Source organism: Panthera leo, chromosome B4 (genome assembly GCF_018350215.1).
Source record: "Panthera leo isolate Ple1 chromosome B4, P.leo_Ple1_pat1.1, whole genome shotgun sequence".
Lineage (NCBI taxonomy): Eukaryota > Metazoa > Chordata > Mammalia > Carnivora > Felidae > Panthera > Panthera leo.
The window spans coordinates 137,342,276-137,361,388 of record NC_056685.1 but is presented as its reverse complement, the minus strand read 5'-3'; the positions used below and the strand labels follow the sequence as shown (position 1 = coordinate 137,361,388).

General features: G+C 49.6%; 1 protein-coding gene across 2 annotated transcripts in view; it reads right to left on the bottom strand.

Moving 5' to 3' along the window:
- Nucleotides 1–19,113, bottom strand: part of ATXN10 (ataxin 10) — a 165,850-nt gene that overhangs the window by 131,372 nt on the left and 15,365 nt on the right. For both annotated transcript variants that reach the window (XM_042948115.1, XM_042948116.1), the window contains exons 2-3: nucleotides 15,550–15,741; nucleotides 8,378–8,460 (exon numbers count right to left, since the gene is read on the bottom strand). In XM_042948115.1, coding sequence (XP_042804049.1) covers nucleotides 8,378–8,460; nucleotides 15,550–15,741 — 275 coding nt within the window. The remainder of the gene's footprint in view (nucleotides 1–8,377; nucleotides 8,461–15,549; nucleotides 15,742–19,113) is intronic.

Below are 19,113 nucleotides of genomic sequence, written 5' to 3'. Positions count from 1 at the left end.
CTGGGCTCCTGCCCCACACAACACAGAAAATTCAACTCCAAGTACTAACCTAAGCGTAAAAAAGTGAACTAGAAAGCTTTTAGAAAACAACACTGCAGAGTAAGATATTTTAAACAAGACAACAAAATAATACCATAAAGAAAAACATTAACCACCTAGACTACATCAAAACTAACACTTTTTTCTCAAAAGTGTTAACATCCTAGGGTTAAAAAACAAAAACTATCCATAGAACAGGAAAAGATATGAATGAACACGTAATAGAAACACGTAACTACCGCAGGATTTGAGCTTTTGTAAGTCGGTAAAAAGACAGACAAATCTGATTTGAAAAACGGGAGGGGGGGATTTGAAGCAACGCTTAATAAAGATCTCCAAAAGGCAAAATATAGAAAGTGCTGAACCCCACGGAAGAGGCCAAGATTCTACTACACACCCGCCGGACTGGCAAAAATCAGCCAGATGACACCCGAGCGTCTATGAGAAGGTGGTGCGGCGCAGCTGAGGGCTCTCTAAACCCGGCGCCTCCCGGACATCCCCGGGAGCCGTGCGCGGGCCGGGTTTACTAGGTTTCCGAGCGGGCGCCGGTCTCGTAAACCCTCCACCGCCTGCCCTGCCAAAGGGCAGACGGGCCCTTCCGGGAAGTCTCCTTCGCCGGCTGGCAAGTTCGGCATCGCCAGGCTTCCTGCAGCACGCTGCTTCTCCGGCATCCGCCCGCTGCGGTCGAGTCTCTCCAGTGATTTGCTCCGGCAAATTGTGACCAACCGGGCGTGTCCAGCAGCCGAGAACTTCCTCGGGATGCTTCTGAGCAAGTTCCGAGTCAGGATACCTCCCTGTGAACGACCTGCCCCTGCACCCCAGAGGGTGGATTTCCAGCAAGTTCCGCCGACACCGCCTCCCCACGACTTCCCCACCGGCCAGATCCTCTGTTGTTTTTGATTTGTGTGTGTGTTTATTTATTTTTGAGACAGAAACAGGGCATGCGCGGGGGAGGGGCAGAGAGACAGGGAGACACAGGATCCGAAGCGGGATCCAGGCCCTGAGCTGTCAGCACAGAGCCCAACACAGGGCTCGAACCCACGAACCGTGTGAGATCATGACCTGAGCCGAAGTCGGACGCTTAACCGACTGGGTCACCCAGGCGCCCCAATCCTGTATTTCAAGACTTTGTGACAGTTAGCAGTTCTTTACATGAAATTGTCCCCGTTCAAGTTATGGCGTTCAAGTTTCCATCTCCTGGACGTGCCCTCTCCAGCAGAGCAGATGGAGAGAAGGGAGAGCAGGAGGGAGGAGTGGGGAAGAGAGGGAGGAAGGCATAGGGGGCCCCTGTGGGAGCAAGAGAAGAGGCACCAAGCACAGGCCTTAGAGCAGGATCATAGCTCAGGCAGGACCTCAGGCGAACAGAACCGAACTAGTTGTTTCAACGAAGAAAACTTGCTATCAGGGATCAGATACGCTGCAAAGGCAACACTGAGGTAACACAGACACCGGGGCTACAGGAAACAGCTACCACCCTCGGAACCGACGGCACCAGGGGGAGCTTCTGAGAGCCCAGGACCTGCAGGGGCTCCGCGGGGCTGGGAGCCAGGCCCCTGGGGAAAGGGGCCGCCCGGTGACCGCGGATGCCTCGGGAGCACAGGGGACACCTTAGGGAGGGGGCGTGGACAAGGCCTGGCCAGCTGATGACGGTCCCCCCCGGGGGAAACAAAACGAGGCCGACGGGGAAAGCAACGGAAGGTGGGCGCAGGTACGGCTCTGGGAGGGAGACGCGAGTGGGGAGCGAGTCCCTGCCTCCTCCTCCCGCCTGCCGCTCAGCTGGGCCCGACACACGGACGCCCGGGCCCGGCAACGCCACACAGGACCCGGACGCCAGGGTGAGTGACAGTGGCCGAGGAGCCAGAACGACGTCCAACGCACAGCAATCGCTCCCGTGATGTGCAGGTGGGATTTACGTGGGTTCTTACTGTAACTTCATAGTTAAGGCAGACGGCACCGTCCACATTTCACAGATGAAGAAAAGAGGCACAGAGCGAGCACATAAATCAGCGGCCAGTGAGGGGCCGGCCACGACTAAGGCCGCGCTGCGCGCCTTCAAGGCCAGCCGGCTGATGGGAGCGAGCCGGTGTCCGTATGGTTCACACGGGCACCGCAATGCTGGCCGGGGAAATACTTGAAATACTTCTGTCCTTTGCGGTAACCAGATACTCCCCCGAAACGCCAGTCCCAGCCCCCTCCTGGCGACACACCCCATACCTAAAAGGCCCCTGCTGGCCGGGCCTCGGCCTCCCAGGGCCGCGCCCCAGCTATGCGTGGCATGCGTGCCGAGGCGGAGACGCCCGCGCCCTGCTGTTTGCTCACTGTTTTGGAAGCGGTTCACGTCGGGGCCAGCGCAGCCCATGCAGGCGGAATGGCATGTGACGAGATCCTGAGCGGAAAGAGACCGAGACGCTTCCGAGGAGGTAAACACCAGCACGGGTTGAGCGCCAAGAAGCGAGGGCTGAGGGACAGCGGCAGCGAGAACGGAGGCGGTAACTGACGCTTGCGGAGGATCCACCGGGAGCACCTCCTCTGACCCCCGCGACAACCTGGGAGGCAGGTATTGACATCTACGCCTTCTACACGGGGCAAACCAGAACCCCATCACACAGCCCGCCCCGGGGCAAAAGCAGCAGCAGGCGGGTGGCTCTTCCCCAAGGGGAGAATCGAGGCTGATCAAGGTAACAAGTCACAGGAGAAGGAGCCGAAATGAAAGATTTTGCTCCCCGAAAGGATCTCCCCGCCCACCCATCAGCAACCAGAGGGCAATTTTAAGAGCGGGGGGACTTCCGAAGTCTTTAAGCTTTCTAGGCCTCTGCTTTGCCAGAGGAGGGGGCCGGCCTGCTGGTCGGGGCCCAGGGCTCCCGTCCTCTGTCCTCAGGCTCTCAGGGGATCTGGCCCTCCCTTCGAGTCCTATCACCTGATCCCTGGCTGAGCACGGGACGCGCTGTTCCTCCAACACCTCAAAGGCAGAGTAGCCACGAAGATTAAGGAAGGTAAGGTGTGTAATGTGCCTGCGCCCCTCACTTACACAGTGATTCAACGATTCCTGGCTCAAAGATGGCCGAGCTGTGGCCGGGGATCGCCAACACCGAGAGAAGGACAAAAAAAAAAATACAAAGGAAACGATGAACCAAGAACTTCAAAACTGAACAGAGTTAACATTACGATCCAAAAGACGCAAGATCTAGAATTCCAAGTACACAGTCATTCCCATACGTACAAACACTGAAAAAGGACTAAAAAAAGTCAAGTGTTTGTCTAAAGCAGCCTGCATGTACACGATGACTATTTTTCTTTCCACTTTCCTGAGTTTTTAAAAATTACTCTGTAACAAGTTATGGAAAATGGTTACAGTGAAAAGTTAGATCCTCATTTTTAATCTTAAATCACAATTTAAAATGCCCTTTATATTTTCACTGAGTATTTTGAATGTTAACAGCCAAATCTTTGTAAAATTGCTCACACACACACACACACACACACACACACACACACGCACGCCAACAATATAAGTTGGTCTGGAAGCCAACTGACCTAACAATTCATCAGGCAGCTAAAAATTAGCACTCTGAATCAGAACACGATTCCAGGAAGGAAAAGGTTTAAAGATGTCCTAGCGGCAAGAAAAGAAACCCCAGACAAGTACAAATGGCCGTTTACTTTGACCAAACAGCTTATCAACTGATCTGTGTAAATATTGCAAATGTTACAAAGCCCCTCAAAAATCCCAACATTATTTTTACAGATTAGAAAATAAAGGCCAAAAACAACACCAATAACTCAATTAAAATAACTCATGCTTGTGTTTACATAAAATTTGATGAGCATAATATATTCGTCACACCACTGCAATTATTCTCTGAAAATAATACTCTAAATATTATTTTGACAATGTAATTACAGTTTTTACCTCAAGAGTGGTAACAAAAAGCTGGCACAGATACCCTGCTAAAAATCCACAAAAAGACGATTCTCACAGAGAAACAGTCACAACACAGTATGGGCGCTTTATTAAGAACCAGAATACTTTTGGGGCGCCTGGGTGGCTCAGTCAGTGGAGCGTCAAACTTCGGCTCAGGTCATGATCTCACGGTCCGTGGGTTTGAGCCCCGCGTCGGGCTCTGTGCTGACAGCTCGGAGCCTGGAGCCTGCTTCGGAGTCTGTGTCTCCCTCTCTCTCTGTGCCTCCCACTCTCACACTCTGTCTCTCAAAAATAAGTAAACATTAAAAAATTTAAAAAAAAAAAGAAAGAACCAGAATACTTTTTACAAGGCTTATGTTACGCTTGAACTAACGTACTATAAAACTTCTTTAAGTTTCATTGTTGAGTCCAAATTTCACTGCTGAATTCCAAATAAATTCAGGAATACCGTGAACTGCCTTTCCCAAGGAGTGAGAAATACCTTTTTGACGTCCCTTCTCCTCCTTGCCTCAGTAATATCCTCCCACTCTGCCTATAAACACACGTGATCCGCCTGAAGCCAACACAACTGGAACTGACAGACCTAAATGCGTGGAGAGACGGTCCACATTCACGGACCAGAAGACTCAGGGTCACGAAGATGGCCAGGTGTCCCCAAATGGATCTACAGATTCACCGCAATTCTCAGTATGCACAATATACAAATAACTCTTGAAATTCACCCACAAAAAAGACAAACAGCCCGATGAACAGCTGGGCAAAGAACCTGAACAGACAATTCCCCAAAGAAGATCTACCAATGGCCAAACCAGGCGCCCAAGAAGGTGCTCGGCATCATTCCTCAAGAGGAAAACGCAAATCGCGATGAGACACCACTGCACAAATGTCAGCATGACTAGAGTCCAAAAAAAATTTAAAAAAGGAAAATAAACGTCGGCAGGGACATGGAGAAACCGGAATGATGTACGTTCTCAGTAAAGACGTAAAACAGTTCAGCCGCTGAGAAAAGTCTGGCAGTTCCTTGACAATTTAAATATAAAACTGCCCCAGAAATTCTTCCTGATACACTCAAGGAACAGAGAACGGTACTCGGATGGGACACATCCACGCCTGCTCAGAGCAGCACCGATCCGAACAGCCAAACGGTGGAGACGACCCCACGTCCGGCACTGAGTGAACAGACAAACTGTGCTAACGTGCACACGACGGAACGTCGTTCAGTCATCTGAAACAATAAAGCGCTGACACAGGCTACGACGGGGATAAACTCTGGACAACATTCTGCTGAGTGAAAGAAGCCAAAGAAGGTCCAATAATCCTGATTCCACTCCCAGGAGAAATCCAGAAGAGGTAATCCCGCAGAGACAGAACGCAGACCAGCGGCAGCCAGGGCTCAGGGGAGGGGAAGCGGAAAGCAGCAGCTCAGGGGGCACAGGGTCGCCTTTCAGGATCGTGAAAGTATCTGCAGTCTGAGCCGGTGGGGGCACAACACGGCGACTGCCCCAAGTGCCGCTCAACGGTTCACCAGCGAGTGCTTACCCGTGTGCCCGTGAGTCTCACGTCAGTAAGAAACGTATCACTTAATGAAACTAACACAAACGCAGCTGCCAAGGGGCCCTCGGGTGGCTCCGTCGTTAGGCGCCCGACTTCGGCTCAGGTCGTGCTCTCGCGGTTTGTGGGTTCCAGCCCCGCGTCGGGCTCTGTGCCGACCGCTCGGGGCCTGGAGCCTGCTTCGGATTCTGTGTCTCCCTCCCTCTCTGCCCCTCTCCTGCTCATACTCTCTCTCTCTCAAAAATAATTAAATGTTAAAAAAAAAAATTAAAAAAACAAAAACAAATACAGCCGCCAACCCGGCAAACAACTCTGAATACACCAACACAACACAACACAGGTGTCTGAAGATCTGCCCTCTGACTGGCACGTATCAATGAAAAGCCAGGCCACCGACCACACAGCCAATGTATTCATCAACGACAAATCAGGTCATGAAAAGTTTCAGCAATCAGCTCCTGTAAGTTTTTCGTCGGATCGCCTACTTGCTTCGGCGAAGAGAAAAATCAGTCCCGTGAAACAGTCTTTGATCACGTGAACACCCTACAGCAAGTCTCCCGTGGCGCGTCTGGGGTAGAGCGGAGGGGCCCCTGGAGCCCGGGGAAGACAGGAGGGCGCCTGATGTGCTGCCATAAGGATGGGGAGCGGCGGGCGAGGGGCCGTTTCGGGAGCAGCGCTGCTGCGCGGGGGCGTGGGGATGGGGCTCGACGCCCCCGCGGCGGGCCGCTGGCTCTGCCAGTTACTCAGTCACAGCGTGCGCGCCCTGCCTCCCCGGGGTGTCTCATTCAGGAATCCATCCAGGGAAACCCACGTCCGCCCGCTTCGGTGCTGCCAGGGCCCCACTATCCACCACGCCAGGAGGTCTCAGTAATTATGGAACGCGGTCCACTCCGAACTCCCCTTCTCGCGCCACACGCAGGCTTCAAAACCAGAGGCTTTTCCACGCAACAGAGCGCAACCTGGATCTCACTGCCGATTTGTCTTCCCCCAACTGGAGCACGGAGGCTTCCGTTTCGCCATAAAATGAAGCTACAAAAAGACCGTTAAGCACAGAACGTCTTCAAAATGCCCTCCAACTAAATCCTACACCCTATCGGTTTCTCGAGAATACCTGAGAAATTAGAGCTGTTCAAAACAACGCAGAGCAAACGCTTTGTGTGCAGAGTCTTAGACAATTTAGTTAATTGAAAAGATCGCTGCGATTCCCCAAAAGAAGAACTCTCAACCAGGTAGAGACGCAGGAATTTTAACAAAGGCGTTTTAAATGAGAACACTAAGGAATCACAGAACAGGAAGAGAACTGAACTGAGCCAGGCAGCACCTCTGACAGCTAATTTAGCCCCCTGTGCTCTGTGCCTCAGTTTCTCTGCCTGTGAAGAGACTACCCCATCTAGTTCTCTCCTCGACCCCAACGGTAGCACGTATATTACCATGAACATGAAAGGCCTCACTGTTTAGAGTCAGTACAGGCAATGAGAACTAAATGTAAACCAACTTATAAATAAGATCATATTCTACAAATTGCTGGAGATTGCTCCTTTATTATTTTTTTTTAAGTTTATTTATTTTGAGAGAGACAGAGCACGCATGTGCTTGTGTGGGGAAGTGGCGGGGGGGGGGGGGGGGGGGGGAGGACGGGGGCGGCGGGGAGGGAGAGATAATGAATCCCAAGCAGGCTCCACGTGCTATCAGAAGAGCCAGACTCAGGGCTCTGATCATGACCTAAGCCAAGATCGAGTCAGATGCTTAACCAACTGAGCCACCCAGGCACCTGTGGGGATTTCTCCTTTAGAGGACGTATTTATTGAATTATCAGAAAGAATTTGTTCACTCCACGATCTAGTAAATCTTATAAGCTGAACATTTACATTAAGATTTTATTATTAAATGACTTGGGTTTGCCCAGAAGCGTTCCGAGGCCTTGGATAGAGATCATATGTTAAAATTCTGTTTTCTTACAGGATATTACAGTAATGATCCCTGTCCAAAGAAGATGTATAGATGCTAATACCTTAAGAACCAAAAACATTCAAAAAAGTCTAGAAAAGCTTCCTGGTCTTCAAATCAAGAGGCTTGATTTCTCTCCTAATCCCTTATCAACAGCTATCCAACAATCAGAGAGCTACCCTCCCTCAGTCATGCCAGGTATTTGACTTAGGTAACATATTTAGCACCGGACTCCCTCCACTGCACTGTAAACACGCTGAGGCAAAGATTTTCTGCCTGCTTTGGTCACTGTTCAGAGCACACTCAGCACCAAGAACAGGCATGCCACCTTCACACATCCTGAGAGACACCATTACTTGGCGAGGCCACCATAACGAAGCACCACAGAGCGGGTGGCTGAAGCAACGGGAATTTATTTTCTAAGTTCAGAGGCTAGAAGTCCAAGGTCGTGGTGTGGGCAGGGCTGGTTCCTTCTGAATCCCCCTCCTGGGCTTGCAGATGGCTGTCCCCTCCCCGTGTCCTCGCGTGGTCGTCGTCTCTCTGCGTGTCTGTGTTCTGACCTCCTCTTCTTACAAGGACACCAGTCATAATGGATTACTTATCTTACCTTATTTATCTCTTCAAAGGCCTGGTCTCCAAATATAGCCACATTCTGAAGCGCTACAGGGTGGGGACTCCGCCATGTGGATCTGGGGACAGGTCGGGGGGGAAGGGGGGCGCAGTTCAGCCCACAACAGAGGGAGGAAAGGAAGCCGTTGCCACTTTTTTATGGAAATTCACTAACATCACTAAATAAGTTTCTCTGTATCATGAAACACGACACATTTGCTTTAATGAACGACGTAACAACACTCCAAGTTGTAGTTTTTAAACCCGTTTCAAAGACACAAATAACCCGTGAATCATACTGCAAGTTACCTGTCAACAGGGATTCCTGTTCCACCCGCAGTTCACGGAAAAGAAGAATCAAATCGACAGCGACGCCAATTGTATCCAAGTTCCTGTAAAGGGTTTTTAAAAAAAGACAAAGTTAAACACGTTGATTTTCTTAAACCCGCATTTCAAATGATGAGCCAGGGAAGGGCGCCGTGAGCACTGGCTAACGGTTCCTGCACTGAACAGAATCGTGGCCCTGAGCTGTCCGCGTCATAACCTCCAAGCCTGTGGACGCGCTACCTATGTGGCAAAGGGGACTCTAGGTTGTGAGGAGATTCGGGATCTTGAGATGGGCAGATTATCCTGGATTAACCGGGTGGGCCCGATGTGGTCACGAGGGTTCTTGAAAGCAGAATACTAGAGGGTCAGAGTCCAGGAAGGGGCCGCGAGCCCGGGGAACACAGGCAGCCTCTAGAAGCTGGGGAAGGCCAGGAGAAGGATTCTCCCCGGGAGCCTCCAGAGGGAACTCAGCCTCCTGAACTACACCAGAGGGTAACAGATCCGTGTTGTGTGAACGCCACTCAGCGCTGGGTAATCCGTCAGAGCAGCAGCAGGAAACTAATGCGGATCTGGGAGCAGAAGCAGAGGTGCGCCGTGAAGAAACATCTGAACAGTGGGCGCGGCTGTGGGACCGGGGACCGGGACCGGGCCGGGGCGGGCAGAACTGGGAGGCGCAGGATGAAAAGCTCTGATGCCACGGGTAGGTGTGTGGACACTGAAGGCACCGCCGGTGAGGGCTCAGGAGGAAGTGAGGGAGCGATCATCGGAAACCGGGGAAAGGGGGCCCTTCCTCCACAGGGGAAGAAGCTTAGCAAACTGAGGAACCTGGACATTCGGCTGAGCACGTTTCCAAGCGACATGCTGGACGCGTGATCTGACTGCTTCTTGCTGCGTATAATAGTGACGCCAAGGGGAGAAATAAAGGAGGTGGAAAGGGAACCAGGTCTTGCTTCAGGAAACTGTCAGTCTAGCCAGACTGCAAAAGATGCTACAACTGGGACAGACTGTCAAGAAAAGTGTGCTCTGGACGGAGCCAAACCTTTCCGGACAACCTTTTGCTCATGACTTGGAAGGATCAAAAGGTCAGAGTGTTCAGTCACACGGTGGGGGGAGCTCTCTGAAGAGGTAAGGGTGGGACTCACTCTCTCCGTCACCACAGCAGGACCCAGGAATAGAGACGGGGTTATCTAGGAAGGCTCTATGGAGGGCCACCTTGTCTGATGGCGTGAATCCCCATGACATACAGGTGAGACCCACAAGGTTGCTGGAAAGGTTCTACTGGTAGAAACTCTGCCAGCGTGGACAAAATGCACCGAGAAAGGATGAAATCAGACTCCCCAAATTCTCCAGGCGGGAAGTAGGCTGATCCAACTACTCAGGGGCAAACGTGTGCTACCCTTCAAGAAAAAGGAAGGGTGATGCTGAGGGGAGGGCCGGGGGCACAGCCTCAAGCCACAGAGGATTCTTCCCAGGCCCTGAAACCTGAGTTTGCCCAACGGAATTCTGAAATTGCTTGGGATCAGTAATTCCTCTTTTCCTTCAATTTTCTCCTCTCTCAAAGGATAATGTCTAAAACTGTTACCTTAGGCTTTGGGGAGCAGATAACTTGTCTTTGGGGAGCAGATAACTTGTCTAGCTTCACATGTGCACAGACAAAGAGAAATTCTGCCCCAGGATGGAGCGCGTCCAGAGTCGGACCCATAAGTAATTTTTACATGACTGGATACTGAGATTTGGAACTTCTCAGTTGATGACTTAGATGAGATTCTGTACTTGAGCTGATGCTGTCAGAGTCAAACACGTGGGGACCTCGAGAAGGGATGAATGCTTTCTGCACGTGTAACAGACGTCAATCTTTAGGGGCCAACGGGTGGGCTGTGGTAGGAAAATTATGGCCCTGAGAGGTGTCCACATCCCAAACTCTGGAACCTGTTAATACATTATCTCACATGGCCAAAGGGATGTGGTATAAGAAGAAAAAGACTTTTGGTCTTTGTCCCCAGTTCCTGGCCCAGAGCTCCTAAAACCCCTGGAATTTCTGGTGTGGTCAGGAGTGTCTTCTGTTACTCACGCCAAGCCCCGTTCAACCATACGTGACCTTATGCTGATAAGGTGACTCTTACTGGGTCTCCAGGTAGCTTCACAGGGGGCCTGGCTGCCGGGGAGGGGGGACCAACCAAGTGATCAGGGGCTGTAACTTTCACCCCAACCTCCAGACCTCTGGGGAGGACGGGGTCTGGAGAGCGAGGTTCATCGCCAACAGACAATGATCAAGCCTATGTGAAGGAACCTTCGTAAAAACCCTACTACACGGAAGTTTGGAAACCTTCAGTGTGGCTGGGTGAACACAACAGAACGCCAGCAGGATGCAGATGGGCCCAGGGACGGCAGAGAGCCCCGTGGCTGCCCACCTGTCCTACACATCTCTTCTGTTTGGCTCTCCGTAAGTTGTATCCTTCATGGTGAACTGGGGACAGGATGTAAAGGCTTCCCTGAGTTCTGTGAGCCTTTATACTGGATTACCATATCTGAGGGGTGTCACGGGAACCTCCAAATTTGTAGTCAGCTAGGCAGAGATGTAGCTCAGGTACCCCGTTCACATCTGAAGCAAGGCCATCTGGTGGGACTGAGTCTTTTAAGTTATGAGATCTGATGCCACTAACTCCAGATAGGTCCAAATAGAACTAAACTGCTGGACCCCCAGCTACTGCCAAAGACTCGAAGTTGGTCAGAAAACACTGCGAGAGACTTTTTCGATGTGATTAAATCAATGATTTTGAGATGATGAGGTTATCCTGGATTATCTGTGTGGGCATCATGTGATCCTGAGTGCTTACCAGAGGGATACAGGATGGTCAGAGCCAGAAAGAGATACCGGAAGATGCCACAGTGTTGCTTTGAAGACGGGGAGGACGGAGCCAGGAGCCAAGGAAAATGGGCGGGCGGCCTCAGGAAGACAGAAAAACCAGGGAACGGATCCTCTATTAGAGACCCCAGAAGGAGCCAGCCCTGCCGATACCTTCACTTGAGGTCAGTGAGACTGATTTTGGACTTGTGACTCCAGAACTATGAGGCCAACGAATTTCTGTTGTTTGAAGCCAACGGGTTTGCAGTAATTTGTTAGCAGCAAAGGAAACCAACGCAGCTCCCGACCTGCCTCACTTCTCAACAGGAATCAGACCGGAGCCAAGATACTTCCTTCCAGGGCTAGTGGGTACACGGGGAGGGTCCTCCCTCCCTTCCCCAAGGCCAGGGGGTCAGAAAGCCACTGTTCCTTTCTCCTTTACTTGTCAGACCAGGATAGGAAAAGAGGCCGTTCCTGCTCTTGCCTCTATACGGCCAGATGGTCACCGGGCCAATGTGCCCACGGCCTATTTCTACATGGCCAGAGCTCTTGAATTAAAAAAAGAGAAAGAGAGAAAGAGAAAAGAAAAAAACCTGTAATTTCATGAGATGAAAATTTTACCAAATTCAAATTTAAACGCATCCACGGGCATTCAGTCACGTGTTACCTGTGGCTGCTCTCACACCACGACAGGAGAACTCAGAAACCGGGACAGCGATCACAAAGCCTGAACCATCTCCCTGGCTCTTGAGGGTAAGAGTGTAGCGACCCCCGCAGCAGGGTTTACACCGGCCTGCGGAACTAACTGCTTTGGGTAGTGCTGAGAACTTCCTGAAATTTCACTGGACTCTGATTGTCTGCCTCGCCGTGTTATACACTCCATATGTGCAGAACACAACCTTGGTCTACACAAGGGCAGCGTCCAGACAGAAGATGTAAAAGGCCTGGAGAGCATCACACCTTTTGATTAACTCCTTCATAACTTAACACAAAGCGCCAGAAAACTTCAGCTGCAATCTGAATCCCGACAGGCTCGGAAATTAGCTAAGGTCGACTTGAAGTCCTTACTAGAATCTTTTGTGTTTCTGATCAGAAAAATGGTTTTTCCAGGAGCTGGTGCCTTAACCGGTCGGAACTTCCCTCGAAGATCAACTGTGAATAATAACACAATCCTAGAAGGAAAGAGGCAGAAAAACGAACACCTTCTAATGTTCATTCTCACTTCACCCCTAAGTGTAAGCTGCGTGCGAGCGGGATCCCACGGCCACGAAGCACAGTGCGGGCTTTGACGGCCCCTCCGGAAGACGGCTGACATTTCATCTGCCATAGTGTTTACTCTTGTAATGTTTGAATTTTTACAGTTTAGGCGTTACTTTTACACTCAGAAAAAGAAAATGAGAATTCATTTCCAAGAAAGACATATCCTCATCCACTTTCATCGTACCACCCCATTCCCGAGCAGGTGCAAAACCCACGGACGCAGCACACTTGCCGTCTGCAGGAGTAAGCTCACGGGACACTCCTGACGGCCTGTGTGGGAGACACGGCCCGCCCTGCTCAGGGACGCAGGGTCCCGCGGCTGTTTAAGGGACGGAGCCATCACACACAACAGGGTCAACGGGTGTCACAGAGCACTTGGGGCAGCTGTGGAGTCACAGAGAAGGTTCCCTGGCTCTGCTGTTCAGACAAGTTCCATACCCCAAGTCACAGTTTCTTCTCTGTTAAGAATGGAAAAATAGTAGCATGCTATTTCTTGGCTTTGTTCTAAAAATAAATCAAGATCCTGCAGGTCGAGCCCTTGGGACAAAGCCTGGGCGTAGGGCAGGCCCACCGAAGGCTCGCTTCCTTCCCCACGAGGCTGGCAAAGCACGGGATGAGTCCGCCTGCCCACAGTCAGAGTCTCCGTCCCAAGGCTCTCCTATCCCTCCCCCATCACGCAGGAGGGCCTCTCTGCCAGGAAATGGACAAAACACACTAGTCCCTGCCCACTGCTGCTTAGCACTAACTAGTTATGTTTTTACATGGTAACTATTATTAGCGACATTATTATTGTTTCTAGGCATTTATCTGCAGATGGACAGCAGGCTCTGTTTGGTATTAAAGTTACACAACCCTGGCATTTCTCCCCGCTCTCCTTTGATCTTAAAAATCTCATTCATCACATCAAAGCCCCAGGTATAAGACTGTCTAGGCAGCAAAGGGGGTCCCTCAAGTGGCTTCTGGACCAGCCCAACTTTGCCCACCACAGCAGTGACGGAGGCCTGGAGGCTCTGTCTACATTCAATTCCAGGAAAGGAAGCTGAGCGTGCTCTTTGTGGCTTCTGACTTCATCTCAAGAAAAAACGTGTAATAAAAAGCAGATTCCATTAAGTCAGAGGAAAGGTGCTCAGTTCTGGGAAGAGAGAGTAAGTAGCAGGCAAAGAATAAGAACAGTGCCTGGCAATTCTCTTGCTCATCTTCTTAACTACTTTAAAAAATGTGCACCTTAGGGGCACCTGAGGGGCTCAGTCGGTTGGGCGTCCGACTTCGGCTCAGGTCGTGATCTCACGGTTTGTGAGTTCAAGCCCCGCGTCGGGCCCTGTGCTGACAGCTCAGAGCCTGGAGCCTGCTTTGGATCCTGTCTCCCTCTCTCTGTCCCTCCCCTGCTCATGCTCTGTCTCTCTCTCAAAATAAATAAGCATTAAAAAAAAATTAAGAAATGGGGCGCCTGGGTGGCTCAGTCGGTTAAGCATCCGACTTCAGCTCAGGTCATGATCTCAGTCCATGAGTTTGAGCCCTGCTGACAGCTCAGAGCCTGGAGCCTGCTTCGGATTCTGTGTCTCCCTCTCTCTCTGTCCCTCCCCCGCTCATGCTCTGTCTCTCTCTCTCTCTCTCTCTGTCAAAAATAAACATACATTAAAAAAAATTTTTTTTAAATGTGCACCTTATAAAATGGGTGGAAAGAGTTTCCAACCTTGCACAATCTTAAGGAAATCTTAAGACAGGTGATCTCAGAAACGTACAAGACATGCTCCTTGTTCAAAGCAAACACAAGGGTAATGAATTAAAAGACTAAAACCAAGTAAAACATTTCCAACTAAGAAAAGTGAGGTCCAGAACGGCATATGCCTTTAGAAAGGCAGAATCTAGGATCAGAGAATCAAAATTAGGTTAAAATCACTGTGCTACATAACAATAACCAAATCATAACACATTAGAATCATAGTAAAACCTTGGTTTGCGAGCATAATTCGTTCTGGAAACATGCTTGTAATCCAAAGCAACTGTACACCAAAGCTAACTTCCCCGTGAGAAATAACGGAAACTCAGATGATTCATTCCATGACCCAAAAATATGCCTATAAAAATGATTACAATACTGTAATATAATACAAAATAATTTAAAAAACATAAAATATAAAGACAAACAAGTTAACCTGCACTGACCTTGGAAAACCTTCGTGGCTGGTGTGAGGGAGACCAGAGAGAGGAGGGTTACTGTGCAGGATGACTGTCACTATCACTAACGGAATCGCTGCTGTCACTGGCTCAGTGGAATCTTCTTCTGCCTGGGGGCCACTGCAGATGCTCGCAGCGATGTAGGCTACAGTGCAGTATTAATAAACTCTTGTCATGTACCGTATTTAATGTACCTGGCAATAAGGCAGCAGGGGAAAGGGTCTATAACTGCAGGCAGCCTGAGCTAGAAGGAAGCAAAGCATTTCTAAGCTCAATCTTGTCCGGAAAAGCAAAGGACTATCCACAGGTGCTTTGAAGTGACAAAAAAAAAAAAAAAAAAAAAAACAAACAACACTAGTGTCAGCTGTGGGCACCTTCCAACGTCCTGAAAAATCACTGATTTCTGCCAAACACCGCGGCCTGAGACTGAGCATCTGAGCACGGGAGACGATCACCCACAGTCCCTCCGTGAGCAAGAGAGAGAAGAAACACTGGCTCAGTTGTGATCACGTGACGTCTGGCATCACGTACTATTCATATTGCAAGACATCGCTCATTTATCAATTAAAAACGTATTGGAAAGGTTTGCTGGTCTTGCGGAACCCTCACACGAGTTACTCGCGATCGAAGGTTTTACTGTATAAATCACAAACTGAAATAACCCCCAAGGTTAAAAACATTCTATCCTATGTCGTGCCATCTATGTGCTCATCTAAAAGCCTCTAACGGCAAAGCCTGCAGAGCACCTCTCCCCTGGAGACATAAAAACAGAGCCTCGCGGTAATGCTGGTTAGCACTGCGACACCAACGCTGTTTCTCGCCGATAAACCCGCACGACGGAACAAGTGTGCACATACACAAAGAGTACTACCTGATGGAATTCTGGTTCACGGAACACTCTATGCAGGCATTTCGGAGACACCGGAAGCATTCTGTTATCAGCTGCAGACTGGAAGTGAGATGTTCCACTTGGGAGGGGTCTCTGCAGGCCAGCTCAACAGCATGAGAAGATTTCTTCAAGATGTCCAGGACTCTTTGGAAGATAGTCCTGGGTGCCGTTTCTCTGAAAAAGGAGGGAACTGTTACAAACCAGAGGGAAAAAAAAAGTCTAATTTCCAAATGTCGTCTCCAGAATACGGTTTATACTTCTATCTGTGGGGAGCCGGGCTCGGCCTGTCTGTCCCAGCTCCTTGGCTTGCAACACAAAACAAAAGAGCTACATCTATGGAGTGCTGAGCCAGGTACCATTCTTAGCAACTTCTTCGTGTATTATTTAGTAAAAACCCAACTGAAGAAGAGGGGAGTTGAAGTAACTTGCTCATATAACTCGGCTAATAACGGGCAGAGCCACATTTCCAATAGGAGTCGGACTCGAGTACTCCCACAGCCCGAAGACCGGTGACGGGGGATGGTCTACGCCTGTAGATCTGTCCTTAATCAAAACAGAATATCTACATTTTATGTTCTAGAAAGAGAATATAACCACGTCTGCTGTCACCCAATAAATACTAAAGTACAATTATGAGAAACAGTCTTCATGAAGCTGCCAGGGAGGCCAACGCGTTATCCACTCCCTAGATACAGAGAAGCCAGCAACAGCACATGGTCTGAGCTGGAATATTCCACTGCAGGTGAGAGGCAGAGAGAAAGAGGAGGAGGAGGAGGAGGGAGGGCGGGAGACGGAGAAACACGGAGAGAGAAACAGAGATAAAGAGAGAGGTGGGAGGAGAGGGGGAGAGGGCGGGGGGTGAGGGCACCGTCCACCCGCCCCGAGTGCGTGCCCAGGGGAGAAAATGAGCCCGTGGCCGTTCCCTGGGGGCTTCTCCGTTCCCACATGCCTCTCACTCGGGAAGCATGGCCTGCAGGGGCTACCGTTACAGAGCTACGGAGATAAGAATTTGTGGCGCAACGTGGCACCGAAATGCAAGCCAACTTCCTCATTCCGTGAGTCTCCTAAAGAAGCAGCAATCTGTTCTCATGTTAGAAGAAAAACTGCTGTGCTGGGCGATTTGAGACATTCTCGCAGATTCTTTCTGACCATGAGAATTTTCGCCTTTGGCCCTGTTGGAGAGGCCCAGCACCCTCCTTTCTTCCTCGCTCCGCGCCAGATTATCAGATTATCAGGGGAGCGCGCGCTGAGGCAGAACCGCGGACACGGAACCACCACGGTCACGGCGCCGGTGCTGGCGGGGTCCCTCCATACGTCTGCCCCCCTCCCAGAGGAGACACTTCCCTCCCTGAGTCCTGTGCTTCCACTGGTGGGTTTTTACCGCACGGACAGATAACATAAATCACACTGTTTACCGGTGACTGAGTGAGTGACCGAATAAACGACGTGCAAGTCCAAGGGTACAGTATTTATCCTGCCTCAATGACCGTAAGAAACAATTATGCGCGTGAGCCATTTTCAGTGACGATTTGCCATAAAAAAGTTCACAGACACTCTCACGACATCTTTAAGGAGCACTAAACACGGTGCAGACGCAAACGTGCTAAGAAAACACACAAGAGTTCAAAACATTTCGAAGGATGCCAACAGTGATCAGGATTTCCAGAACAAAGATTACATCTAATTATCTGCCCCCACTGCACAAAGCTTCGATGGCATTTATGATTTAATATTACAGTCAAATGAACAGAGAGCTATAACTTGAATGATCAACAGTAATACCTCTTTTTCCTATTAAGAGAGCTGAGAAACATTTTTCACACTTGTGATGAAGAAGCCTCCCTCTGACGGTCCTTTGCAAGCTACCCTCACTCGGGCAACACCTTCCTGCTGCGAACCGTCTCCCCCGATGCCACCCTTTGAAATCCTGACATCTGTTTTACTCAATATTCGTATCGAGCACATCAAAAGCTTTGGACTCAGACTACGGCAGACTAAAAAGCAAAACAGAAAAAAAAGCATTGTTCTTAGGAAAACTGGAGAACTGATATTCCCACCATAGAACAATTAGCAAGTTCATGAACTATCCTATGACTAATTCCCAATGCTACGTGATAATCTGTCATATATGCACCATGACTTTCTCCTTTATTACTCTTCTAATCAAAAGAAAGATGTCTGAGCTGGGGCCAATCATCATATTCCTGAAATCAAAATAACTATTAACAGCTACTAGAGAATAATCACGACAGCGTTCACTCAGCATACAACAATTCACATTCGCAGTATAAAGAGAAAATAATTCGGGCTTGCGATCACGGTCATTTGTTCTCCCCCAGGCTGCCCACCCATGGATTCCTGAAAACACCAAGCACTGGGCAGCCCTCTTTGTCTGTTCAAACGTATGCCCTCCCAGAATGCACTCTGCACACAACCACCCCCAATTCTCTGCCTGGAAAATCTCGCATCTCCTTATCGAGGCCTTTTGAAAACTCTCAGCCCTGGGGAAACTCCTCCGCTACTCAAGGCGGAGCAGCTCCCATCTCTATGTCCCACTGGAACGCACTCTGTCCATAACGCTGGAATAACACTTATCCACCGTAGAGGATACGCACTTATCCAGTCTAGCTCCCCAGCTAGCCCATAAATCCCAGAAAACAGAGCCTATCCTATTTGTTTCTGCATCCCCAGGGCCCAGAACTGGCATTCACTAATTGCATTTATTCAATTCAAGTGTATAACAGAAAGACTACTTGCACGTTCGGTGGCACCTAACTGCCTCGCAGACTTGTACTGAGAACGCGGCCTGAGCCAGACACCAGCCCCGGGACGAGCAATGACATTAGCGCATCCGGCAGCAGCAACTGGAAGAAGGGTACAGAGGCATCGACTCCTCCATTCCCATTAAGAAATCCATATATCCAGAAACTTGAAAAAACATCACATCTTAAGTAAGATGTAGATATCTCACGAGTAACATTTAACAAACATCTAATTTCTTCTCCACTACATGATACAATGGATGAACTTAAAAGCGGGAATGTAACCCGATTAACTGTACTTTAAATTTCTTTAGGGGCACCTGGTTGGCTCAGTCAGTTAAGCATCCAACTTTGGCTCAGGTCATGGTCTCGTGGTTCATGGGTTCATGGGTTCAAGCCCCACGTCAGGCTCTGTGCTGACAGCTCAGAGCCTGGAGCCTGATTCACATTCTGTGTCTCCCTCTCTCTCTGCCCCCTCCCCCGGCTCACACACACACTCTCTCTCTCTCTCTCTCAAAAATAAGCACTAAATTTTGAGAGCAGAGACTATTTGTTAGATGTCTGGCTCCCGAGGTAAAGGGTAGGAGGAAAAAACTCTTCTAGAGCCATATAATAAATATAGACGTTATTCACCATCTTTGCGTACAACGTATTAACAACTTTCATCAGACGTAGACATAAAGAGCTTTTACTCACTAAGAGAAAGACCTATGAAAGCATCTAACAGTCTTCTATACTTCTTCACTTCTCTACGGCCTTTAAAGAAAGCTATTTGGTATTGAGA